At 41.0% G+C, this 27132-nt stretch overlaps 1 protein-coding gene across 1 annotated transcript in view; it reads left to right on the plus strand.

Annotated features, from left to right (window-relative positions):
* Window positions 1–27132, plus strand: part of AFM (afamin) — a 36288-nt gene that overhangs the window by 4294 nt on the left and 4862 nt on the right. Inside the window, exons 3-14 of the mRNA XM_032399619.1 lie at window positions 41–173; window positions 1074–1285; window positions 2116–2248; window positions 2841–2938; window positions 3718–3847; window positions 5334–5548; window positions 9574–9706; window positions 11842–11939; window positions 12970–13102; window positions 14060–14283; window positions 15124–15256; window positions 21106–21125. Coding sequence (XP_032255510.1) covers window positions 41–173; window positions 1074–1285; window positions 2116–2248; window positions 2841–2938; window positions 3718–3847; window positions 5334–5548; window positions 9574–9706; window positions 11842–11939; window positions 12970–13102; window positions 14060–14283; window positions 15124–15256; window positions 21106–21125 — 1662 coding nt within the window. The remainder of the gene's footprint in view (window positions 1–40; window positions 174–1073; window positions 1286–2115; window positions 2249–2840; window positions 2939–3717; window positions 3848–5333; window positions 5549–9573; window positions 9707–11841; window positions 11940–12969; window positions 13103–14059; window positions 14284–15123; window positions 15257–21105; window positions 21126–27132) is intronic.

A 27132-nucleotide genomic window follows, 5' to 3' on the forward strand; every position in this document is an offset into this window, starting at 1 on the left:
CTACAGGTGATCATTGTGTACTCTCTGTGGACTGTTGCAGCACAATCATCGCATTTTCTCAGTATATTCAGGAGGTCTCCTTTGAAGAAGTAGAAGTGTTGGTAAAAGCCATGACAGAATATAGAGATAAATGCTTGGGTGGCATGACACTCCCAATGTGTTCCAAATTAGCTGTAAGTAAATTGTTTGCATTTTTAAACAAATAATGTTTATTTGTTAAACAGAGAATTTTTGGCTTGAAATATAAAAAAAGAGATGCTCCATGCCCCCTCATTTTTTATTTTGCCTGACTTTGGAATTTAGGATAAGGTACTTTCCTTGGAGAGATGCAATTCTGTATTACGGTGCATAGGAGGAATTGGCTACGAGATTGCAGTCCATGCCATGTGTATACAGACAGGGAGGCAGCCAATAGTTGGACAATGTGCACAGAAGTACAGAGGTAACCTCCTTAGCTGCCTCTCTCAAAAATGCTCTATTGTCATACCCCCTTTTCTGGGCCTCTGCCAAATAGAGTCACCATCTGCATTTCTATTTCTTTAAAGATTTTATTTATTTATTTGAGAGAGAGAGAGAGCAGGAGGAGGTAGAGGGAGAAGTAGACTCTCTGCTGAGCAGGCAGCCCAACATGGGGCTGGATCCTGGGACTCCATAATCCCGGGATAATGACCTGAGCTGAAGGCAGATGCTTAACAGACTGAGCCATCCAGGCACCTCACCATCTGCATTTCTAGAAGACTATTACGAAACACTACTGCTAATACTTTACCAACACATTCACACTCTGACCTCATCACCTTGAGAGAAAAGGAAAAAAGCTGTTATATAAGAGAAATGTAAGTAGCAAAGGAGTAAGAGGTTAAAGGGTCCCGAGGTAGGGTAGAAAAAGTTTCCCAAAGTGTGGGATGGTTGTCACAGGTGTGGGTAACAATGCTTTATTGGTAATACTGGGGAAATTGGAATCTCTTTCCCGAAGCGTGACACTCATCACTCATTGTATTCATTGTGTCATCTCAGAAGGTTGAAAAACTTTACAATGAATAAAGTATGTCTTTTACTTTTCTGTTGTCCAGAATGATGTTTTACTGGAAAATATATGTGCTCTGGAGGGACTGCCACAAAAGCATAATTTTTCACACTGCTGCAGTAAGGTCGACTTGGAAAGAAAACTTTGTTTCTTCCATAATAAGAAAGCTGATGTAGGATTTCTGCCTCCTCTTCCTACCCTGGATCCTGAAGAGAAATGCCAGACTTATAAAAATAACAGAGAATCTTTTCTAAACAAGTAAGTTTTCTTTTAGCAGAAGGATTACCTAATTGAGGAATTATTCTTAGGCTGAGTCCAGTATCTATTCCAAAGGAACATAGCTAGTTTCATTGATGGATTAATTCATTCAACATGTATTGTGGGTCACATTCTGTGTTCAGCATTGAGGATATAAATATGAATAAGATATGAAATCTACTTTCAAGATCCTTTCAATAAAGATACATGTTTTTCTAATTTGGTAAGCCCTAGAACAGAGTGCGTGCATGGTGCCAAATTGCTACTGGAGGGAATAATCTAGTTTTCCCAAAAGGAAGGTGGAGCTTTTACTGAGGGTAAACATTAAATCAATGGATGTTTACCAAAAATCTGTTTGCAATAGTGCAGTAATTACAGAAGCAGAGATTTTTTTTTCTGGAAAGGGGTGTGCTCATTGAAACTTAAATTACAAGTGGATTTGAACAGAAGTAAATAAAATCCCTGGATCTCAGAGGGAGTGTGCACAGGTAGCTGTTCTTTGAATGTGGAAGGGAGAGCTGCTGACCATCCGGAAGCAGCCATAGTTCAGTGTTCAGGATGAAAACTGTAATCATCACTCTGATTTGGGAGTTGGCAACTTAATCGATAAAACTTTTATTAGAGACTGGATAATGTTGTCTTATATTGAAGGCTTCCATAATGGAAGTTTTGAAACTTGATCTTGAAACTTCAGTTTTGAAACCTGATCTTGTCTTTTTCTCTCTTTCCTTTCCCTTCCCCTTTCTTCCCATCCCTTGTCTACCATTTTTAAAAAATTTCTTTCCTGCTTTTAACCCCTTTCCCTCCTTTCCTCTTTTTTTCTTTTATAGTTATATATATGAAGTTTCCAGAAGGAACCCCTTTGTTTTTCCCCCTACACTTCTAACTGTTGCTGCTCGTTTTGAGGAGATGACTAAAACATGTTGTGAAGAACAAGACAAAGCTAACTGCTTTCGGACAAAGGTGAGTTTTGCATTTATTTCATGAAAATAAGTAGTCACCCCACACTGCAGATCTTTACTGAAAGTTAACTTATAGAAAAGGGTTGTTTACCACTTATCAGCCATTTTCTTGCCACTTTCAATGTTTTTTTTCAAACCTTTGTCCACTTGCTGCTGATCTAAATTTCTTACTACTTAAGACCCTTGAAAGACAATTGCCTATTTCCAGGGTCTTTCTTCTAGCATTGTCTTCCTTGTAAATTGGAGGAAAGCCTTAGTGAGTGAATATCTAGGGTAAAAATGGCATTTATCTTTTATTCTGGGTCAAACCTTCTTTTGGCTACCCATAAAATTTAATCATCCCATTAGAGATGGACAAGCTCACAACACACCTTCTCACCAAGCATAATTCAGTCATCAGGAAGACTGGCCTAACTTTTATAATGTGCCACAAATACATGTTTCTTTTGATATATAAACTTATTAAGGTAAAAATCCCATAGATTTTCTGTTTCTGAGCAAAGTTTGGAAAATTTGGTTGAGATGTAGTTAAGAAATAAGAGAATAATAGGATTTTGCTCTTGCTTCAATAGAATTTTCTTTTTCTCCTTCAGGCAGAACCTGTCATACAATATTTAAAAGCATCATCTTCTTTTCAAAAAAATGTCTGTGGGGCACTTATGAAGTTTGGACTGCAAGTCTTAGAATCGATGTGAGTTTTAATATGAATCTTGTCTTTGCTTATATTTTCTCCTCTGTGTCCCATTTTTATTAAATTGTTGATGACTTTTTATTTTTATTCTTCTCCAGGGGTGTTGAGGTGGTTCTCAGTCCACATGGATAGCTCAGAACCAGGACATTAGGTCAGAATGAGAGAAGACCTGGGAAGTGGGGAGACCCTAGAGAGAAAGATGGTTACTTCTGAGATATTCTTTGGTTAGCTGGGAATCTGAATTGGTCTGGAAGTTCCCAACCAGGGTTTTAAAACCTCCAAGTGCTTTAGATGGGATGGATCCATCCGTCTTTGACTTTAATGACTAGGAGACAGCTTTATAAGGATAATTTTTATCTCTAGTGCTCATCCTGACTAATTAGTAATGGTGCTATTGCAATGTCTTGAGAAAAATTCCGAGATTTGAACTAGATCAGCAGGAAGGAGTTCTGGGATGGATTATCTATCCCTGCATGGGCTCAAAGCAGGAGGCTGTGGTCCTGACAAAATGTGTTTTGCCATAAAAAATTATGGAAGCAAGCATATATCTCAGGCCTTTTTATCCTGCTCCTGGTCCAGGATTCAACATATCAACCTAAGAGCTGCTGAGTGATCCTGTAGGCTGTGCCCCATATAAACAGCTATTTGGTAAAGATATCTGTGAATAAAACAAGGGTTCCAATTCTTATTGCAGCTATTTATACTTTATCAGCAAAGAAGTCCCCCTTGTCTTACTTGCTGTTCAAGTTGTTTTAGTGGCTTATCAATTCTTTTTCCAGAAATGTTGCTATACTTAGTCAGAAATTTCCCAAGATTGAATTTAAGGAACTTACCTCCCTCCTAAAAGATGTTTCTTCCAAGTATGATGGATGCTGTGAAGGGGATGCTGTGCAGTGCATCCGTGACAGGGTAAATATTCTCTAAAACCAAGTAAAAATAGTGATTTGGGGCAGCCATTTTTTTTATTCTGAAGTTGCCTCCTATGTGACTACTTTATTTACCACATGAAATAAGAATGCTAATAAGGGGCGCCTGGGTGGCTCAGTCAGTTAAGCCGCTGACTCTTGGTTCTGGCTCAGGTCATGATCTCAGGGTCCTGGGATCGAGCTCCGCATCAGGCTCCGAGCTCAGCAGGGAGTCAGCGTGAAGATTCTCTTTCCCTCTTCCTCTGTCCCTCCTCCCCTGCTCTCTCTCAAATAAATACATCTTAAAAAATAATGTTAATGAATTGTTAAATAATAACATAAAATAAAAAAATAAAATGTTAACAAATAAGCTCAAATAAAACTTTGGGCTTTTTTACACATGGGATTGTTATTAGATTACTCAACAGATTCTATTTTACACAGCTAAATGTCCATGACATAAAACTTCAGGAATTTAGAATCATTTAAGGCATATTGACGTTTTCTTTAATATTGCACATCTTCTTTTAGAGATATTAGAAATTAAATAGTAAAGCTCAGAGAATGATTTTTACCATTATATCTTTAAGAACTGCTTTCTCTGAGTTTCCTCCAGCTATTTAGGAGCAGTCTTGTCAAATAAGTGGAGATGTTAATTTAAAATAACTCTCATGTTATTCTTTAAAGTGATTTTCTAAGGGCATATACTGGTAAATATATTATTGACTTACTTTAAGTTGTTAATGCACACAAAAGTAACACAATTTCATTAAAAATATCTCACCTTCTGGGGCGCTTGGGTGGCTCAGTCAGTTAAGTGTCCAACTCTTGATTTTGGCTCAGGTCACAATCTCAGGGTCCTGGGATCGAGCCCTGCTCCAGGCTCCCCACTCAGCAGGGAGCCTGCTTGTCTCCCTCTCCCTCTGCCCCTCCTCCTGCTGTCTCTCTCCCTCTCTGTCTCTGTTAAATAAATAAACAAATCTTTAGACAAAAAGAAAAAAAATCTTGCCTTCTTAGTTGAAATGGGGCTTTTTTAGTGACTTTTAATCAGTTTTACTTTCTAAAATTCACAGCAAAACTGTATGTTAATTAACTTGATTTTTAGAATATGAAGATATATACATTTTATTTCAAGCAGTGGACAACAGATGTCCCCAAGAATTATTTTGTCCTTAATCGGTCTCCAATTAAAAGCAATATCACTCACTATTTTTTTATTGTTTGGTTATGGAAATGTGGGTTTTATAATAATTTCAAAATTTTCATAATTTTAGCATTTGAAATCAGAAACAAAACTTGCCTTCATGTGAAAACTTCATGTGTATTACATTAAGACAAAATTTAAATATTGTGATCAAATTATCTGATGAAGCAATTCCAGATGTGAGGAACATGGTTGGTTGTGTATACACAACCATTTCATTATGAAGGAAAACCCAGTCCTGAAGAAATGATGAAAATAAAGTAATTTTCATTCTTCTGTCCTACAGAGCAAGGTTATGAGCCATATTTGTTCCAAACAAGATTCCATCTCCAGCAAAATCAAGGAGTGCTGTGAAAAGAAAATGCCAGAGCGTGGCGAGTGCATCATTTCCTCGAATAAAGATGACAGACCAAAGGACTTAGCTCTAAGAGACGTGAAATTTACTGAGAGAGAAAATGTGTGTGAAGAACGAGATGCTAATCAAACGATCTTCATGGCTGAGTAACATAAGTCTATACTGAAATTTATAAGGCAAACAGAAACTTATGATTTGACCTATTTTGGCTAATTTGGGTGGAAGGAATGGGAACCATTTAAATCATTGGGTATCACATAATTTAAAAAAATCATGGCTACCGATCATGGTGTTTTCACCTGATTTTAAGAAGATGCAACCGTGTGACTCTGGGGATGGCTAACAGTTATTGAGTACTTGATACGTGCCAGACAGTGGACCCAATACTTGGTGTAGATGATCTGTTTTAATTCTCACAACAGTCGTGAACCAGCATGATTCCCCCCACTGTTTCAGATCAGTAAATGGAGGTACAGAGCAGCTAAATCACTTGTTGAAGGTTCACAGCTAAAAGCTGGCCGAGTGAGGATTGGACAGGAGGAGGTCTGGCCTAGGAAGTTGTGGGCTGGATTGCCATGCGCTGCCGCCCCACAGCTGTTCAAGGGAATCTAGTGGACTTGGAGCCAAAGGGACTAGATTGGAGTCCCGGCTGGGTCACTAGAACAAGTTAACCTCTCTGTGTTTCACATCATCATACATAAAATTCATATAAGAATATCCATTCATTCCAAGTTTATTGGTAATGAAACACAATCCAGGCACTATGAGAGGTTAGACAGAGCTCTTACCCACAGTAAGCTTTGATCAGCAGAGAATGCCACGGGGCAAGAGACAGACTTATCAATAAATGAATGCACAGCAGAGCTTTTATCCGCAGTAAGCTTTCATCAGCAGGGAATGCCACGGGGCAAGAGACAGACTTACCGATAAATGAATGCACAGCAGAGCTTTTACCCGCAGTAAGCTTTCATCAACAGCGAGTGCCACGGGGCAAGAGACAGACTTCTCAATAAATGAATGCACAGCATGTTCTTTTATTTCTGATAGCACTATGGAATCCATAATGTAGAGACAGAGGAGGAAGTGGTCAACTGTACTTGGGAAACTTGGAAAGGCTTGACAGGGAAGAGGTAGTTAAAGACATTTTGGTAATCTAGACAGAAGAGGTAGATCACGGATGGAAGTATAAAACCCCCTGGTGTGTTTGTGGCTTTGTGTAGGGTATTCGCAGTGAGAGACGGTAGTGCGAAGTATATGCGGTCAGATCATGCAGACGTGCTAAGTAACGAGATGCCACTGAAGGGCTTTCACTGAAGAATAAGGAAGGACAAAATCACTTTTGTTTTTTAGAAACTTCATCTGGAATGAATCCCACTTTGGGGCTTAGGTGGTTGGGTAAGTAGTTTTCAGATTCAATGAGACGGGAAGTATGGGTTGAAGGTTTTGTGGGAAAGAGAATATGTTTGGATCTGACCACACTGACTTTGAGGTACACATGAAGTAACAATTGGAAAGGTCATGAGATAGTTGTTTGTTTGTTTTTTTATTTGAGTATAGTTGACACACAATGTTACATTAGTTTCAGGTGCAAAACATAATGATTTGACAAGTTTATACATTATACTAGGCTCATCACCAAGCGTAGCTGCCATTTGATCCCATATGTCACTACTACAATACCATTCACTATATTCCCTATGCTGTGCCTTTTATTCTCGTGACTTATTCATTCCAGAACTGGAAGCCTGTATTTCCCACTCCCCTTCACCCATTTTGCCCATCCCCCCACTCCAGCAGCCATCAGTTTGTTCTGTGTATTTATAGGTCTAATTCTGCTTTTTGTTTATTCATTTGTTTGTAGTCTTTTTTTTTTTTTTTTAAGATTCCACTTATGAGTGGAATCGTATGGTATTTGTCTTTCTCAGTGTAACTTATTTCATTTGGCCTAATACGCGCCAGGTCCATCCATGTGGTCTCAAGTATCATGAGACAATTTTGTATGTGAACCCGGAGCTCTGGAAGACAGAGAGATTAGTGAAAACTTACCAAATGTTAAGTGCTTCTCATCTACTAACCAATTTAGTTTTCAAAACAACCCTCTAAGGTTAGGAGACGGAAGCACAGAAGTTAAGTAACTTGTTCCCAAGTCACACAGATGATATGTGGTGGAGCCAGGATTCAGATGAGAGCTGTCAGGCACCAGACTCTTGCTCTTAGAACCAAACCACTGTGTTTTATTGCTTCTTATGAGTTGTGGGTATTAACTCAAATTAAACTGAACAAAATGTTAGAGGTAGTGTGCTTCACTTCTACCTGACACATGTGCTCGTCAAATGGAAGCAATTTTTTTATCATCATCATCATCATCATCATGTTACAACATAGTGTTTGAGGAGAAACCACAGAGCAACACTGAGCATGCTGAGTCAGAAACGGAGTTTTAAGGTTCGGTCTTTCCAGGTGTAAACATTTGACACAAGATCTCAATAGATCTTCCAGGCTAGGGTAGGCTTCTAGGAATTTTTGTTTGCAGCCTTTTGGTGGGATGTGGTTTTTTTTTTTTTTGGTGTGATTTTATTCCTGTAGAAAGGTCCATGGCTTACATCAGATATTAAGAAGAGCCCTTGATTCTCTGAAGGGTAAATGCAGTTGCATTAGGGTCTGGGAATATATCCCACAAATAGGCTTGAGAAGGCAGGTGGAGAAGCAGGAGAGACAATGTCAAAAAAAAAACCCCAAGAATCAAAGACTTCGAACCAAAAAGGGATGCAGAGTTCCCTGGAATTGAGAAACTTTTGTGAGGTGTTGCTCCCGCCAAACATAGAAGGCCACTTTAACTTATTTTGAATGGATAGATAAGATTTTTTTTAAAAGACTTTATTATTTATTTGAGAGAGAAAATGAGATAGAGAGAGAGAGCATGAGAGGGGGGAGAGTCAGAGGGAGAAGCCCGCTCCCCGCTGAGCAGGGAGCCCGATGCGGGACTCGATCCCGGGACTCCATGATCATGACCTGAGCCGAAGGCAGTCACTTAACCAACTGAGCCACACAGGCGCCCCGATAAGATTTTTTTTTAAAGATTTTATTTATTTATTTGAGAGAAAGAGAGAGCATGAGAGGAGGGAGGGGCAGAGGCAGAGGGAGAAACAGTCTCCCAGCTGAGAAGGGAGCCCCACGTGGGGCTCGATCCCAGGACTGGGATCACGACCTGAGCCGAAGGCAGACACTCAACTGACTGAGCCACCCAGGTGCCTCAATAAGATTTTATTATGAAAACGATTGTAAAGAGCACAGCTGGGTGCTTAGAGGAGACACTACTCTCCTGCAAAGAGAGTCAACTTGGTTTAGAAAAGAATGAATTAGGCATCCTACCAGACCAGGGTTCTCATGTTACACTTCCATTAATATAGCAAGGTGCTTCCCTGGTCTGAGACTTCCTTTCTTCAGCTGTAGAGTAGTACTGATCTTGAGGACTAAGTGAAGTTAAACGAGAAAAGTGTTTCCAGAGGCTAGGAAGCATTTATCTCTTATGCCCAGAGCTTGATCCAGTGCTAGCACCTACTAAGGGCTTAATAAGTGTTAGCCTCTTCCCTCTCACTTTCGCATTTCTCCCCATATCACTCCGCCTGCCCTTGGAGCCTCTCACCGAGGCCATAGAAACCACTGCCAATGACTTAGAGCTCCAGGGGTGGGGACTCCCATATTTGACAAGTGATGGGATGACGTCATGGGCTTCCCAGTCTCTCACCAAGATGGCCCTGGAGTGGGGAGCAAGCCATATTTCCACCATCTCCAGTTGGAGGTTTGAATGGCGTTTCCAACAGAATTAGACTCACTATGTATTTTCTAAAGTATTGGTGGCATGATATACTATTTCTGATGTTTTACGCATCAAATCATCCTAATAATTAACTCGGAATTACTAATCATTCTATCCTCTCAAGTAAAAGCACTGTTGGTTTAAAACATACTACAGAAGAGAACCTTTGTAAAATGATGTCCTGTAGTCAAAATATCCTCTGAAATCACTCCCTGAGCAAAACTGGAGGAGGAAGTTAGCATCTGAAAGCAGAGTCAGTGTTACAAGATCTGACTAGCTTAAGAGATAGCAGGATTTGATATTTTGTTCTTTCTCTAAAGTCTAATGTATGAAACATTTTACACATCACAGGTTTCTGTATGAACACTCAAGGAGACATCCGGAACTGTCTATACCGGAGCTTTTAAGAATTGCTGGAGTGTATGAAGATCTTCTGAAAGAGTGTTGCCACGCAGAGAACCCTCCAGACTGTTACCGCCATGCAGTAGGTTCCAGTGTTCCGGGCTCAGAGAACTGGCCCAAACAAAGCCTAACAACAAACCTTTCATAGCTGACATCAAAGTTTTACTCTAGTCTAGGGAGTAGGAAATGTGATTGACCCATCTGAGTGTACTTAAATTCGGTGTGGGCTAATCATTGGGAAGACTGATACTATGTTAGGTTTCTGTACAATGTTTTGAGCTACTAATTCTGTGTGTTGATGCAAAAAAAAAATCTTCCCATTCAATATTTTACATTTAGATCTTTATTTATGTATTCTGCATTTTATTGAGCTGTATAGGATTTTTTATGATTGTGAAAGTAATAAATGATTATCAAAGATGATTAGGAAAGTACCAAAAGTTATAAAGATAAAAATGAAAGCTTGATACTATCACTGAGAAATAGCTATAATTAACATTTTCTTTCATCTTTTCTATGCAGATGTGCATATATGAGTGTTTAAAAATAAGATTGGAATAATACTTTCTTAAGAAATTTTTTGATATATTTTTTAAAAGATTTTATTTATTTATTTGAGAGAGAGAGAGAGACAGAGAGCAGAGGGAGAAGGAGAGAAAGAATCCTCAAGCAGACTCCCCACTGAGCTGGGAGCTTGACGTGGGACTTGATCCGAGGACTTGAGCTGAAATTCAGAGCCAGCTGCTTAACTGACTGAGCCACCCAGGGCACCCCTGGGTCTATTTTTTAGTTACTATCATAGAAAACTTTTTATGTCATTAAACAGACTTCAAAACACTTTATTTTAAATGATGGGATCTCATCATCGTGATTTATTTAACTGTTCTACTATGTGTTGGACATTGTGAACATTTAGTTAGGTTTTAAATTTTATAAGCAACCCTGAAGTGAGTATCTCATTTCATTCATCTCTATTAATATTTATGACTATTTTCCTAAGATATATTATCTGAAGAGAAATTATTAGGTCAAAGTATATAGACTTAAAAAAAAAAACACAACACTTGATACAAAATGCCCAAGTTACTTTCTAGAAAGTTTTATCAGCATACAGTCCTACAACAGTGTTTGAAAATACTCGCTTCACCCCTGCCTTTGCCATCATTGTGCATGGAAATTAACTACCAGATTTATATGTAAAAAATAGCGACTGTGTTTTAAGCATTTATTTGATTTTTAGGTGAAGTTAGGCTTTTCCCATATGAGTTTAGCTATTGTAATTATAAATTTCTTGTGAATAAGTTGTTTATGCCCATTATCCATTTTCCTCTTGAAATTAGAGTGTTTTAGTGTCCATGCATTCCTTATGTAGTAGGGAAATTAATTATTTGGCATTTCTGATTTGTTTCTCATTCATTTGATATGTGTTGCTTTGGCTTTATCTAAAAAATTGCTTCCACTTACCATAAAAGCCAGTTTATACCCATTCATATTTGAGCAATGAAGTCAGAGGATTTGACTTTCAGTCTAATTCTGCCACACTCTGTTCCTGACCCTTAAATGAATCATAGTGCTAGAAAATTCTTTCTTCATATGGAGGCACAGTATGCCCCGCACATCCATTCACTGGTGTGTAGTTTTATCTCTGATGACCACTCAGTAGATAGCTATCCAATTTTATGCTGAGGAGATAGAGTTTGTCAAATATTTGAAGACACTTGTTGGACGTTTTAAGTTCCAATTCTAAATGATGAAAAATAAGACATAAAATAAAAATAAATATGATTAAAAAGGTACTGTAGCAATACTGACTAGCGGGGTCATTCTAGCAAGTCATTTGACTTCATAAGACTGATTTCCTTTATGTAAAAATGAAAGACTACTCTGGCCTCATGAAAGTGATAAGCAAATATGATCATTGTCAACATAAGATTTGAATTATTCTTTGTAAGCTGGAAAGCTCTAAAAAATGTACGGGATGATAATGAAAAATTTGGACTTTCAAATTTTAGTAAAAGCCATCTCTATATTTATAGCTGAAAAGATTTAAATTCTCACACACTCATCTAAAGAAAACTACTCTCAACTTAGTGAGAAATATATGGTAATGATAGTTTCAAAATACTATACAAATAAAAGCTACTTGACAAGTTGACATGAAGCTTATGATTAAATTTTAGATAAAATGTTCATAAATATGATTGTTCTTATTTTTAGGAATACAAATTCAATGAAACAACTGAGAAAAGCCTCAAGATAGTACAACAAGAATGTGAACATTTCCAGAATTTGGGGAAAGATGACTTGAAATACTAGTAAGTTGCTTGCACAAGTTGGTTAACACTTGTGACCGGGATAAGTAAGATAAAGAGTGCCACATAGTGTCAAAAATTCAGCTCAGTCTTTCAGTTATGGCAAATCCATAAACTGGGAAAGAATAAAAACACAAAAGTCAAGAATGTGCATTAAGCTGTCGTATTAAGCCTTTACCAGGAATGAGGCTAGAAATGAAAGAAATACAGGATTCCAGAAAATTGATTCTCTAATGCTTTAGTTTTCACTTGGACTTGCTTTTGTCAATCCGAAGCCAGAATCTCTGGATTCTGCCTTTGAGAAGGCAGGGGATAGAGCAAACTTCAGGTTGTTGCAATTTCCCAAGGAAAAGATAGTTTGCCCAGATTTTGAACCACTCTTACCGAGTTTATAGAAATAATTTTGGATTTAATACTTTAATATTTATTTTTTAGTGCTCTTGCGAACATTCATGAATAATACACAGTTTATTCTGAATTTTCTTAATTAATTACCAGGGTAATATAGTGTGTGTTTAAACCAAACGTCTTTAAATCAGACCACAGTTTAAAAAATATGATTTCACTGTTTCTGCAACCTGGCTATTGGCTGAGAACTCAAACTCAGCCCATTAAAGATACTAGTTCTCTTCATCTCAGATTATCCTTTTCCAACATGTATCTATTAATTAAATTCTCCCTTTAAAATATTTATTAACTGCAAGGGATTTCAAGCAGGATTTTACATACTAGCCAAAGTATTTGCTGCCGGGGAGTTCCTATACCCCCAGGTAAGACAGGCTGAGCAAATCTGAGAATTTCTGAGATTACCATGAAATTAGGAGGAGGCCAAAAATGCAGAATCTAGGAGGCAGGGTGTGGGAAAAATAGGGAGTGAAGAGACAGTTCTCTACCATTTTATGAGAAAGGCGAGGTTCACGTTGTCCTTACCTTGGTTGTCCCTAGCCTTGAAGAGTTAGGGTTTCAAGCAGTTAGACAAGGGCAAATGGGTATCTGTTTTTGTTTAGAACCAAACAGACAAATGTTCTTTCAGCTACCTTATCAAACTCACAAAGATAGCCCCCCAGCTCTCCACTGAAGAACTGACCTTTCTTGGCAAGGAAATGGTGACAGCTTTGGCCACCTGTTGCACACTGAGTGAAGAGTTTGCCTGCGTTGATAATTTGGTGAGCATGGCCCACGTACCTAACTAGTCCTAAAAAAAAAAAAAAAAAAGACATCTGCTGTACTCATTGATCTACAGCAATAAGGCAGTTATATGCCTTTCTTCATTGTTTTCAACATTGTTAAGGAATGTCAAAGTTTCTGGGGGGGCTCACTGCATCACAATCCTAAGAAGCAAAAGAGAATGTCTTAAATATTTTCTTGGTGTTTTCCAAATCATCTTTCTTACTTTTTTTTTTTTTTTTTTTGAGAGCGAGAGAGAGAGAGAGAGAGAGAGCTGGAGGAGGAGCAAAAGGAGAGGGAGAAGCAGACTGAGCATGGAACCTGATGCAGGGCTTTATCTTATGAGCCTGAGGTCATGACCTGAGCCGAAATCAAGAGTGGGACGCTCAACCGACTGAGCCACCCAGGCTCCCCTCTTATTTCTTATTACTAATTTGTTATTTGTAAATTGTTAGGGCAAATGGCAGGAATAAGGATATTGTTTCAGAATGATATAAGAAACTTTGTAATTTCAAGTAAAGTTACAAATTCAATCTTGCCCCACCAGGTCAGTGAGAGAATTGATACTTCCTGCCCAATCACAACTTGGATGTATCTTTTTAGGACTGGGGTGGAGATTATCCTGGAGGACACCCCAGGAAGGGAATAAATCAGAGGGCCACAGTGTTTGGCTGCCACTTTCAGTTGGCTGTTTTGCAGCTCTCTGCTCACAATTACAGATTTGTATATATGCTAACAAGAAATTAACCTATAGGCATTTGAATCGCAATGGCTTGAAATTTTGTTATAATGCAAGCTTCTACTTTGCTTTACAAGTAGTATCATGTTTACAAGTGCATGGGTTTTTCTGAGTACGGTTAACAGTCATCTTAGAACAATCTGTTTCTCTAACCATATTTCAAAAACTCTATTCAAGTTTTAAAGTCATATCTGAATTCCAACTTTCATTGGGACAGATGGATTTAGTTCTTGGAGAGTTGTGTGGAATAAATGAAAATCGGAACATCAACCCAGATGTGGACCACTGTTGTAAAACCAACTTTGCCTTCAGAAGGCCCTGCTTTGAGGGCTTGGAAGCTGACAAAACATATGTGCCTCCATCCACACCTCAAGATTTATTTACCTTTCACACAGACTTATGTCAGGCTCATAATGAGGAGCTCCAAAAAAAGAAAGACAGGTATAAACATTCTCTTCCATTCATCTTTTTCTTCAGCCTGAAGGCACATAATTAATGAGAAGGTATATTGTGATGCATATGTGATTTTGGTGTTCTAATCCTGTTACTTCCATCAAATTGTCCAGTCTATCCAATCCAGAAAAACACCGGGGCCTATTTATTGCTGTTGCTTGTAAGTCAAAACCTAGCCAGTCTTTTCTTTCGCTAGGCGTGGATTGTCTAGTACACTGTGATTTGGAAAGGTGACTTAGGGCAGGTAGCAAAAAGGCTCACAGGCAGGTTCATAATGAACTGGACTTTCCTGAGGGAATGTCCTAGATATTTGCCCTGAGAATCTTGCTTAATGTTTGAAAAAATAAGAGGCCTAAAAGGGACAAGAATTTTACTTTTGTCTTCTCAGGCAATGTTATAAATGCTAAAGAATAAGACTTTTTGGGGGGGACTTAGGTAGTGTCTATGTCAAGTGGAGTGGAAACAGCATTCAGCTACTAAGAAAAAGGAAATAGAGGTTGTTTTGAAAATGAATTTTCTAGAAAGACCAAAAGAAATCTACAATAATCTACAGTACTACGCACGAGGAAGACCTAATATATGTTCACATTTTTTTATATCATTTTTGTTTATAACTACATAACTCTCTGAAGAATGTTGCCGTGAAATCCATCCCACAAGTTGAACAGGAAAGCTTCGGGAGACCCCTTCAAAGTGGAATATTTTAACTTTGTATACTTTCCCAACCAAGTGCCCCCCAAGACATGTGATATTGTGACAAGCGTTTTGGAGAAGAGGAGCTTAAGGAAGAAGTTTTAATTAATTCTATTTGGCATCTCTGGGTCACAGGTCTCTTGTCAATCTGGTGAAGCAAAGGCCTGAACTTACAGATGAGGCGCTGAAGTCATTGCTTACAGACTTCACGGACGTGGTGGTGAAGTGTTGCAAAGCTGAGGGGCCTGAAGCCTGCTTTAATGAAGAGGTAGTTCTATTTCTTTTCCGCTGAAAATTCAGCTGGTATTCCTGGTCACAAAATATAACAGAACTCGCAGTAGGACCCTGCTTCCTCCCCATAATGTCTCTGAGGCCTCTGAGAGCCCCATGAGCTGGATGTCACCAGCAGATGTCTCTGTGGAAGGACCTAGGCACTGTCTCCTTAGTAACAACACGGTGTAAGAAAAAGATGTCAGGAGAACTCGGGTTCTAATTCCAGTCTTCTTGGTCATATAACTTAAACTGAACTGTACTACACCATCTGTAAATGAGGATGGCGATACTTATCCTTGAATTATACTTTTGGTCCATACTCTCCTGGTTTAATCCCTCATTAGTTTAATAAAACAAATAGCCAAACTGATTTGCAAAGGAAATCATAATCAGCTCCAAAGGGAGGGGAGCAGGAAGGGTATTAGTCTGTGAAGTCTCTCAGGGGGTGGCTGTCTCACCTTCATGGCCTTGTAGCAGCATGTATGTATGAAGTGAGGAGTTGGCCGGGGGGAGGGGGGTGCGTGTAGTGAGGGGGAAGAGAGGACACGTGCTCCCTGAGTGTTCTCACTCCACAGTGACTGGATTCTCTCGCCAGCTTATGGTGGTCCAGGGTTCTCAGGTACGTGTGAACGCCAGCCTCAATGGATGGCTGCTTGGAAGTGCTCTTCACTGATTTCCAGCTTCCTTTCTTACCATTTCTTTCCCAGCAACTCTCACTCCACCCCAGACTCACACTTAGCGCACACACACAAACTTGTGCCTCTCATATCCTTCCTGCCTGGTCACAGACATGCACACTCACACACAGCCTTCATTCTGGTTGACAGCCCTCTACTTTTTCCAAGGGAATGCTTAGTCTGTGGAAATTTTGTGTGTGTGTGTGTGTGTGTGGTTCAAATTATTAGCTTTTACAACATATATTTAAAGTAATTCGAGGGGCGCCAGGGTGGCTCAGTCGTTAAGTGTCTGCCTTCGGCTCAGGTCATGATCCCAGGGTCCTGGGACCGAGCCCCGCATCGGGCTCCCTGCTCAGCGGGAAGCCTGCTTCTCCCTCTCCCACTCCCCCTACTTGTGTTCCCTCTCTCGCTGTGCCTGTCAAATAAATAAATGCAATATTTTAAAAAATAAAGTAATTTGAGGTTATTAACCCATATCTAGCATTTCCCTGAGTGAGTGTGTACATCGAGGCCATGGAAAGGGAAGGATGAAGTCACTGGCAGTTCATAAAAGGCACTTGAAGAAAGGATGTTCATGGTCTTCCTGTACAAGATGGGACTGCTGTAATTTTTCTTCCCAAAATTCAAGGCAACATGCGTCTCCAAATTTAAATAATCATGTCTTAAATTTTTCTATGTGTTTTTCTTTCTTTTTTTCCCCTCTCAGGGCCCCAAAGTGACAGCCAAAAGCCAGGCAGCTTGAGAAATATAAAGTAAAACCCACCAAAGGTAATCCCTGCTATCTGAGCCAAATGCCAAATGTATGTGTAGCTTGTGTGGTCACCTGGCCTTTTCCCTTCTGCTGCTTCAGTGTCTGTTTCTGGTTCATTTCACGTGCCTTGTACCCCACAGGTCCATCTTGGTCCTCTCATGTCTCTCTGGGTCTCTACCACTCTGTGTGGCGTGTTTGTGGTAGCACTTCTCTGCTGTTCAAGCAGCTTTCTGGGGAGCTGAAAGGTACCCAGTCCTCTGCCTCTTTGCTACCGCCTTCAGCTGTCTGGACCAGAATGGAGAGGCAATGGAAATCTGTGAATATTGATGGGGAGATGGGCAGATAGGCCTGTCCTAAGAGTCTTGCCACAGCAGCATGTTCATAAATGAAAAGCTATATGTTTGTGATTTCACAAAGCTACATAAAGGATGCTCTCTCCTCCGCAGTTTAGGTAAGACACACAAACTTTAGGAACAAAATGATGTTCAGCATCTGGGAAGAGAGGCCTGGACTGCCACAGGGAGTAGGTTTGGATCTACAAGAAGCACCACATCCTTACCACTCACAGTTTTCTATACATGGGACTTCCCATCACCCAAGTTATACGATTTCACAATCTTGTGTTGCATAAGATACTATTTTTTTCTTCCCAGGTTGTGGGGAAAAGAGAGGAACACCAGCTTACCTGCTTCCTATCTGGCCTGCGGTGGATTTTATTTTCTGAGAAGAACGCAGTGAAAACATTCTTCTGTAAACTTTACCTGAAACCGTGTTATTGTAGAGAACAATAAACAAGATCATAAAGTTATTTCTCAAGGACTGATGTCATGTGTCAACTTGATAACAAAATCGATCAATCAGGATGAATTCATTCCATCAGCATCGTCAGCTCCTTGGCAAATGTACACCGCTCCAGGGAGGGCAGGGCTCTGAAGCAGCAATGGCGTGGGCAGAATCCTCACAGATGCTTGTTCTTGCTGCTTCTGGAAAGGACATGGGGAGCTGAGGCCAGGCAGCCCTCCTGCTACTACAGGTCCTAGCATTACCTGCTGCCACTCAATGTTTTCAATGTACAAAACATCGTCTGAAGGACTTTCGTGCATTATCTCATGGAACCCTAACAGCTCTAAAAGTAGATACCTTATCTTAAAAAGATTTATTTATTTCTTAGAGAGAGAGAGAGAATGAGCACAAGTGGGAGGGGAAGAGGGAGAGGGAGAAAGAATCCTCAAGCAGACTCCTTGCTGAGCACAGAGCCCAACGTGGGGCTTGACCCCCTGACCCTGAGATCACAGCCTGAGTCAAAACCAAGAGTCGGATGCTTAGCTGACTGCACCACCCGGGCACCCTTGAAGTAGATATCATTTTAATTCCCATTTTGCAAACAGGGAACTTGAGTCTTGGGGAGATAAAGTCATCTGTTCAATGTCATACAACTGGTAATTGGCAGAACCAAGGTTTGCATTTGAGTCCTCTAATCCCAGAACAGTATTCTTGACTTCTGTACACCCTACTTCCTAGGTGTGGCCATATTGGATGACTTATAAAATCTGTCATTCATAGAGCGGGAGGAGCACCTGAGGCATCAGAGACAATGGCTCCTTTCTCTTACTATTCCAAGCTGTAATGTTGGAATGTTGGAGATGGAAGTGCTTGTCAGTGATGGCTAAGGAGAGGGAGTTGGGGGGAGGGAGGGACCTGGGAAGCCAGGAAATGAAGGTTGGTCATGGGCTCATGGCCTGATTATCCTGTTTTCTAAACTTTTAAAGTTCTTAGTGTTTCAATGTCTGAAATGGAAGATGATGGCCATTTAGGAGATGATACATGAGAATAGTCACAGAGTTCTGTTGGCATAGCATTTACGGTGTAGTTTTTGGGATTTTTATTTATTTCATCAACAAATATTTATTATTAGGCTCCTACTGTGTGTCAGACATTGTGCATCCAAACATGAGCCGATTGCAGATGGTTCCCCATGGCAGGGGAGGAGGAGAGTAAACAAGCATATGATGTCATAGGGTTAGAAAAACAAGCATATGATGTCATAGGGTTAGAAAAAGTTCCGCTGCTATGGGAGCACATTGAACAGGCACTCAATCTAAGCTGAAGATGTAGGGGGAATCATGGGGGGGGGGGGGGGACATCAAATTCTTGCTGCCATTAACTTGCTGTATGGCCTCAGACAAATTCCCTACAATCCAAGACCTCCATTTCTTTGTATAACATGAGAGAATAATCTCCACATCACAAAGGCTTTAGAGAAATGTGTTAAATTACTATATAAAGTACCCAATACCATGACCAACAGATAATAGATGTTGATTTCATGAAGTTATTTTGTCCTTTTGCCATTTTCCAAACACTTCCATTTACTAATGAGGAGAACAGGAAGAAAGTTTCACTTATATAATGGGTAATAAGTTTAGCAAACAGAAGTGAATCAGACCCCAGTTAGATAATTCAGTTTGGTACCTAATAGTGGATTCTGCTATGTGTCCAATACTGTGCTAGACACAGCAGATATGGAACCAGAGATCCAGGAACCTGCTGGGTTAAAATTAAAGCAGTCCCATATTGTACAGGGAGACAATGAACACCTTTTTATTTTTTTTAAGATTTTATTTATTTACTTGAAAAGAGCAAGAGAGAGTGCGAGAGAGAGAGAGAGAGCACAGAGGGTGAGGGAGAAGCAGACTCCCTGCTGAACAGGGAGCCTAATGCGGGGTTTGATCCCAGGACCCTGAGATCATGGCCTGAGCTGTAGGCAGATGCTTAACTGACTGAACCACCCAGGCACCCAACACCCTTTCTTCAAGTGCCTTTTATGAACTGCCAGTGACTTCATCCCTCCCTTTCCACGGCCTCAATGTACACACTCACTCAGGTAAATGCTAGATATTGATGAATAGCCTCTAATCACAAGACTCTATAATCACAGAGGAAATTGCCATACAACTCTCTACTGATGTGCCATACTAATAAGAAACAGGTAACCAGTGTGATGTGAGGAAAGGAGGGGGAGGAATGGTTTATTAAAAAGATTTATTTTGCCTAGGGAGGAGAGGATTTGGAATGAGGGCACATCACACATGCTCTGTATTGCTCAGACAGAACTCAAACCAATGACTAGAACATACCAGAATTTAGTGGATGAAGAATTTTCTAGTACCAGCGATGATTCTAAGTGGGGTAGGCCTCATGGTACAATAATGTGTGCCAAGACTGCACATGCATGAGCAATCCCCACCCGGGTTTTCTGTGGGATCTAGGGATCCAATCCTGGTCTTTCTAAGGTTCCTTCAAACTCTGTTTCTATGACTCAGATAAGAATTAGGTTTGTGGTGAAATAATATTTATTAAAAATCATCACTGTGTCTTGTACATCTTCCATTTTTTATCTTAAATGTCAGTGTAAACATCTCACTCTCACAGGGAACAAATTCTGTGCTGTCTTTTGAGTCTTATCAGAAAACTCATCCCCTTGCCTTTGTTTAAATAATCCTCATTACTTGTTTTTCCTCTGGTCTGAAATTCCACCTTTAGTCACTGATAAAGGACTTAACATCCTTTTATGTTTTCAAGAATCTCTTACTCTGGGATGAGAGTTCAAATAGGATGTAAATTTTGTCCATTTTTTTTTTTTTTTAATAAAAAAGAGGAATTAGTTTAGCACACATGCAATGGCTGTTTTTTTTTTTTTTAAGTGTCAGCTCCAATCAATTAATAGTGGCTCTCTTGTGGCATTGAGTGGTGAATGATTGTAAGGCTGAGTCAAGGTTCAGAGAGAAAGAGGGCAGTGATCACTTAGTCATGTTTGCAGTGGGTGACAGTCTGGCAGCTCTCATCCAAAGGACTGGCCATCCCTAAAATAATAGGTCCGGTTCTAATTGTTCCGGGAGGCTCAGAGTAAGATCTCAGGGACACAGCTCTAAGAATTCACAAGAGAAGAGGTGCTGAGCATTAGCACTGTTTAGAGGATCCTGAAAATGAGGATGAAAAGCTGCCAAAGATAATTTTTCCTTTGTTGATCCTGGTTTTCCATCACACCTCATCCATATTCTTTATCATTAGCCAATGTGTCCCAAACCTAAATAAGAACAGAATTGTCATTATTTTTCAGGAAGATATATCTTTCTCACTAGTAATATAAATATAAATATATATATATAAATATATATATATATATTTTTTTTTTTTCCTAGGAAACCAGAAATAAGAATATATGCATAGCATAATCAAGTGATGGACTGCCAGCCTTAAATATTACCTGGTCCAAATCCTCCACATAGAAATAACGAAACTCAGGATGCGAATTGTTAAAGTAGTAACCAGTGATCTCCCATTCCCAAAACTTTTGGACTTTACAATTTTCTTAGACTTTTTATTTAATCAGTAAGTACCTCTTTCCTCCCCTAGACCCCCAAACTGGGTGTTAGGTAAAGGTGACAATAGCTCAAGAATGTTGACACCTCAGTTTTCAGTACTAGCTCTTGGGTGGTGTGGGCTCCAAAGTCAGACAAACCTGAATTTCTACCTGTGAGTCCCTGAACAAATTCTATGATCCTGAGTCTGTAGTTGTGTGAGTCCATGAGCAAATTCTATGATCCTGAGTCTGTAGTTGTTATTGAGCATTTTTTAATTAAGTTTTTTATTTTAATTCCAGTATAGATAACATACAGTATTATATTAGTTTCAGGTATACAATACAGTGATTCAACAATTCCATACATCACCCAGTGCTCATCATGAAAGTGTACTCTTAATCCCCTTCACTTATTTCACCCATCTCTCACCCACCTCACCTCTGGTAACTATCAGTTTGTTCTCTAGAACCTGTTTCTTGGTTTGTCTCTCTCTCTTTTTTTTCCCTTTGTTTTGTTTCTTAAATTCCACATGAGTGAAATCATACAGTATTTGTATTTCTCTGACTGACTTACTTTGCTTAGCATTATACTCTCTAGCTCCATCCATATAGCAAAATTTCATTTTTTTTTAAATTAATTTATTTATTTGACACAGAGAGAGAGCACAAGCAGGGGGAGCAGCAGAGGGAGAGGGAGAAGCAGGCTCCCCACTGTGCAGGGAGCCCGCTGCGGGACCCTGAGATCATGACCCGAGCCGAAGGCAGACGCTTAACCGACTGAGCCACCCAGGCCCCCCAAATTTCATTCTTTTTTATGGCTGAATAATATTCTATTGTATATATACACCATTTTTCTTTATCCATTCATCGGTTGATGGACACTCAGGCATAGTGTGGCTATTGTAAATAATGCTGCAATAAACAGAGGGATGCATTTATCCCCCCTGAATTAGTGTTTCTGTATTTTTTGGATAAACACCCAGTTGTGTGATTACTGGATTACAGTGTAGTTCTATTTTTAATTTTTTGAGGAACCTCCATACCATTGTCTACAGTGGTTGTACCAGTTTGCATTCCCACCAACAGTGTATGAGTTTGTTTTTCTCCACATTCTCGCCAATACATGTTGTTTCTTGTGTTTTTGACTTTAGCCATTCTGACATGTGTGAGATGAGATCTCATTGTAGTTTTGATTTTCATTTCCCTGACGATAAGTGATATTGTGCATCATTACATGTGTCTGTTGGCCAGATGTCTTCTTTAGAGAAATGTCTGTTTATGTCTTCTGCCCATTTTTTAATTGGACTATTTGTTTTTTGGGTTGTTGAGTTGTATCAGTTCTTTATATATTTTGGATACTAACCCTTCCTCAGATATGTCATTTGCAAATGTCTTCTCCCATTCAGTATGTTTCCTTTCAGTTTTGTTGATTGTTTCCTTCACTGGGCAGAAGCGTTTTATTTTGACGTAGTCCCAGTAGTTTATTTTTGCTTTTATTTCCCTTGCCTCAGGAGACATATCTAGAAAAATGTTGCTATGGCCAATGTCAGAGAACTTACTGCCTGTGCTCTTTTCTAGGATTTTTATGGTTTCAGATCTCACTTTTAGGTCTTTAATCCATTTTGAGTTTATTTTTGTGTATAGTGTAAGAGAGTGGTCTAGTTTCATTCTTTTGCATGTAGCTGTCCAGTTTTCCCAAAACCATTTGTTGAAGAGACTCCTTTTCCCATTGCATATGCTTTCCTCCTTTGTAGAAGATTAACTGACCACAAAATTGTGGGTTTATTTCTGGGTTTTCTATTATGTTTCATTGATCTATGTGTCTATTTTTGTGCCAGTTCCATACCGTCTTGATTACTACAGCTTTGTAGTATAGCTTGAAATCAGGACTTGTGATACCTCCAGTTTTGTTTTTCTTTTTCAAGATTGGTTTGACTATTCGGGGTCTTTTATGGTTTCATACGAATTTTAGGCTTGTTTGTTCTAGTTCTGTGAAAAAGGCTGTTTAATAGGGATTGAATTAAATATATAGATTGCTTTGGGTAGTATAGACATTTTAACAATATTTGCTCTTCTAATCCATGAGCATAGAACGTCTTTCCACTTCTTTGTGTCATCTTCCATTTGTTTCATCAATGTTTTATAGTTTTCAGAGTACAGGTCTTTTACCTCGTTGGTTAAGTTTACTCTAGGTATTTTATTATTTTTGGTGCAGTTGTAAATAAGATTGTTTTCTTAATTTATCTTTCTTCTGTTTCATTATTAATGTACAGAAATTCAATAGAATTCTATACATTGATTTTGCATCCTGTGACTTTATGGAATTCATTTGTCAGTTCTATAGTTTTTTGGTATAGTCTTTAGGGTTTTCTATATATAGTAGCATGTCATCTGCAAATAGTGAAAATTTAACTTCTTTCTTACCAATTTGGGACCAGGTCCTCACCTGCCAAGTTTCCTCCAGTCTGGTGGGAACAGCGGAATGGGGCCAGCCCTAGGCGACCAGGGTGGGAGATTGCTGAAAATACGCAGGGCGCGCCTTCTCTGTTATGATCTCTCCTTCCGTCACCACCCCGCCATTGCCCCCAAACCGGTGGCAGCAATGGGCCAGTGCGGTTGGGTTTCCCGGTCAGGGAACCAAATGTTATGGGACCTGGACTGGATCGCCCGACAGAAGAAACAAGCGGCACTCGGAGATCTTTTATTTCTTTTTGTTTTCTGATGGCTGTGGCTAGGACTTCCAGTACTGTGTTGAATAAAAGTGGTGAGAGTGGACATCCTTGTCTTGTTCCTGACCTTAGGGGAAAAGCTCTCAGTTTTTCCCCATTGAATATTGTGTTCACTGTGGGTTTTTCACATAAGGCCTTTATTATAATGAAGTATGTTCCCTATAAACCTACTTTGTTGAGGGATTTTATCATGAATGGATCCTGTACTTTGTCAAATGCTTTTTCTGCATCTATTGAAATGATCATATGGTTTTTATCCTTTCTCTTCTTAATGTGATGTATCATGTTGATTGATTTGCAAATATTGAACCACTCTGGTGTCCTGGGAATAAATCCCACTTGATTGTGGTGTATGATTTTTTAAATGTATTGTTCGATTTGGTTTGCTAGTATTTTGTTGATGATTTTGGTATCTATGTTCATCAGAGATATTGGCCTACAGTTCTCTTTTTTTGTGGTGTCTTTCTCTGGTTTTGGTATTGATAAGGAAAATCTGTGTCCTAAGATGGCCAACCGAGCCAGCAAGAGAGAGTCCCAGTCCTTGCCCTGGGGCTCTTCCGGGTTCTTCTCTCTGCTCTGCTTCCCGCGTGCACCAATCTGGGTTCTTCTCCCTGCCCCACTTCGCGCACACACCAACGCGCCAAAAGTGCCAGTGGGCAGAAGGAGAAGTGTATAAATTGCCCCCTTTGTTTGTGCTCAGGGCTCAGACCTTTGGAGATCACTCTTCTCTGAGCCCACAGGTGTTAAATAAACTTCCTATCCTCCAAGATCTCCGAGTGCCGCTTGTTTCTTCTGTCAGGCGATCCAGTCCAGGTCCCATAACATTTGGTTCCCTGACCGGGAAACCCAACCGCACTGGCCCATTGTTGCCACCGGTTTGGGGGCAACGGAGGGGTGGTGACGGAAGGAGGGATCATAACAGAGAAGGCGCGCCCTGCGTAATTTTCAGCAGTCTCCCACCCTGGTCGCCTAGGGCTGGCCCCATTCCGCTGTTCCCACCAGACTGGAGGAAACTTGGCAGGTGAGGACCTGGTCCTGATGTCGGATTCCAGTAAGGCCTGGGGCCCCAGGACCCAGACAGGCCCACCCCCACTGGGGTGGAAGGGGAGCCTGATCACCTCCCAGAGACCTCTTAGAGGTCTCACAGGTAGGGATTCCCAGGGAGGGAACATAATAACTTCTGGAGTGTGAATGTGTGCATGGATGTGCAGTCCAACCTGGCTTGCTCAAGCTGACTGATTCTGTGACTCCACGGGCGGGCACCCTTAAGGTCCCCAGAAGCCTACAGAGTCTGAGTGGGCCCGTCTGCGATTCCATGGTGAACGGCATATGGTATATGGCAGCATCAGAATAATTTCCGATTGTAAGTCACAACGCTGAGACTGCTACGGCTAAGCCTCACCTAAGCTCCTTCGGGACATGGCCAGATGGGTGTCTGATTGGTCCCCTCATATCAGGAGGCACCCCCCCCCCCGGTCTGTCTCTGCGCCACCACACACAGGGACATCACCATGGGGTCAGGGCAGAGTAAACCTACAGTTCTAGAGACCATGATCAAAAATTTCAAGAAGGGGTTCTTGGGAGACTATTGAGTCAGGATGAACCCTGGCAAGTTGAGAACCCTATGTGAATTGGAATGGCCCACCTTTGATGTCCGGTGGCCTTCAGAAGGGACATTGGATGGATCGAGTATGGCGAGTTGTTAACAGGAGAACCAGGACACCCTGACCAGTTTCCATACATTGACTTCTGGCTGGGAATTGCTCAGACCCTTCCCCCAGGGTGCGATTCGCTTGCAATAGGCAGGGACAGGCCAGGGTCTTAATCACCTCATCCAAGTGACCTAAAGAAAATCAACAAAAGCCCCAGTCTCCACAAATTCTAGCCGGAGATCCTGAGGACAAACCGAACTTGCCCCCACCATACATACCCTCAAGATTGTCTATACCAGGCCCTTTAGCTCCAGACCCTCCACTGCCCTAGGTTTCACTGGCACTCCCAGGCTCAAAGGATCCACTTTCTCCAGGACCAGCAGCCAGGCTGCACCCCAGGCCAGGGTCAAGTGCCCTCCAAATGCTGGTAGGAGATACGCGGGAACCCGAGGGGCACGATGAAGATGGGTCGGTCCAACCCGGCCGTTTCCATAATATATTATCAACCCTTCTCCACCACTGAACTCCTCAACCATAAACATAACACCCCATCCTACTCTGAGAAACCACAGGCCATGGTAGACAGGATATACACTCCATTTGACCCCGAGGCACAGGAAAGCCAACAGATGGTAAACACCTCCTTCGTGGCTCAGGCTGCTCCAGACATCAGAAAAAACTTCAGAAACTAGAGGGTTTTGCCAGGATGAACATCATCCAACTAATAGAGATGGCCAATAAGGTCTACATGAACAGGGAGGTTGCAGCCGAACAGGAAGCTGACAAAAAGATGAAAAAGCAAGTCAGCCTCCTTGCCGCTGCCCTGAAAGAAAAGGACAACACAAAGATGGGGAGACCCCAACCACCAAAAGGGGGGGAAGCCCAGAGCCCCTTGGCAAGGGATCAATGTGCCTACTGTAAAGAGAAAGGGCATTGGAAAAACAAATGTCCAGCCGCTACAAGGAAGAACCCCGAGAGGAGGACCTCATAGGCCTTGCGGGAATGGACTCAGACTGAGGGGGACTGGGCTCTTTCCTCCTTGGCCCCCATGAGCCCACGGTCAGAATGAAGGTGGGGGTCAACCAGTGACTTTTATGGTTGAGCACTCTGTTGTCACCTCCCCAGTGGCCCCTTTCAGCAAAAGGACTGTGACCATCCTTAGGGCCACCGGGACGCGAGCGATACAACAGCCCTTTTGCCAGGCTCGCCAGTGTGAACTCGGGGGCCACAAGGTCTGACATGAATTCCTTTATCTGTCTGATTGCCCCATCCCTCTCGAGAGCTGGGCCGAGACATACTCTCCAAGCTTAGGGCTCAGATAACCTTTGAGCCCACTGGACACACTAGCCTCCGATTGAACCCAAGGCAAGAGGAGATGGGGTCTCTGAACAGGTCTGGCCAAATTGCCTAAGCCCAGTCATGTGTGAAATGCTTCAGAACACTTGATGGAGACAAAGCGGAGCAACCAAAATTGAGATCATGAGACAGGCCTGAGGGTCTGGAATTTGTGGAGGTCATAGGACCTGGGGGCCAAGTCGGCCTTCTCCAACAAGGCAAGATCTCCTGCTGTTTAGGTTCTTAAGCTTTACAGAGCACCTTTCCCTGTCATCTCTGGGTGGTGGGAGGTTGGGGCGAGCATCCCCCAGGGATGGGACAGGTCTCAGGTAGGGAGAGGCAGGGGACACTGGCTCTTCTGGAG

The sequence above is a fragment of the Phoca vitulina genome, unplaced genomic scaffold (genome assembly GCF_004348235.1).
Source record: "Phoca vitulina isolate PV1807 unplaced genomic scaffold, GSC_HSeal_1.0 scaffold3, whole genome shotgun sequence".
NCBI classification, from domain to species: domain Eukaryota; kingdom Metazoa; phylum Chordata; class Mammalia; order Carnivora; family Phocidae; genus Phoca; species Phoca vitulina.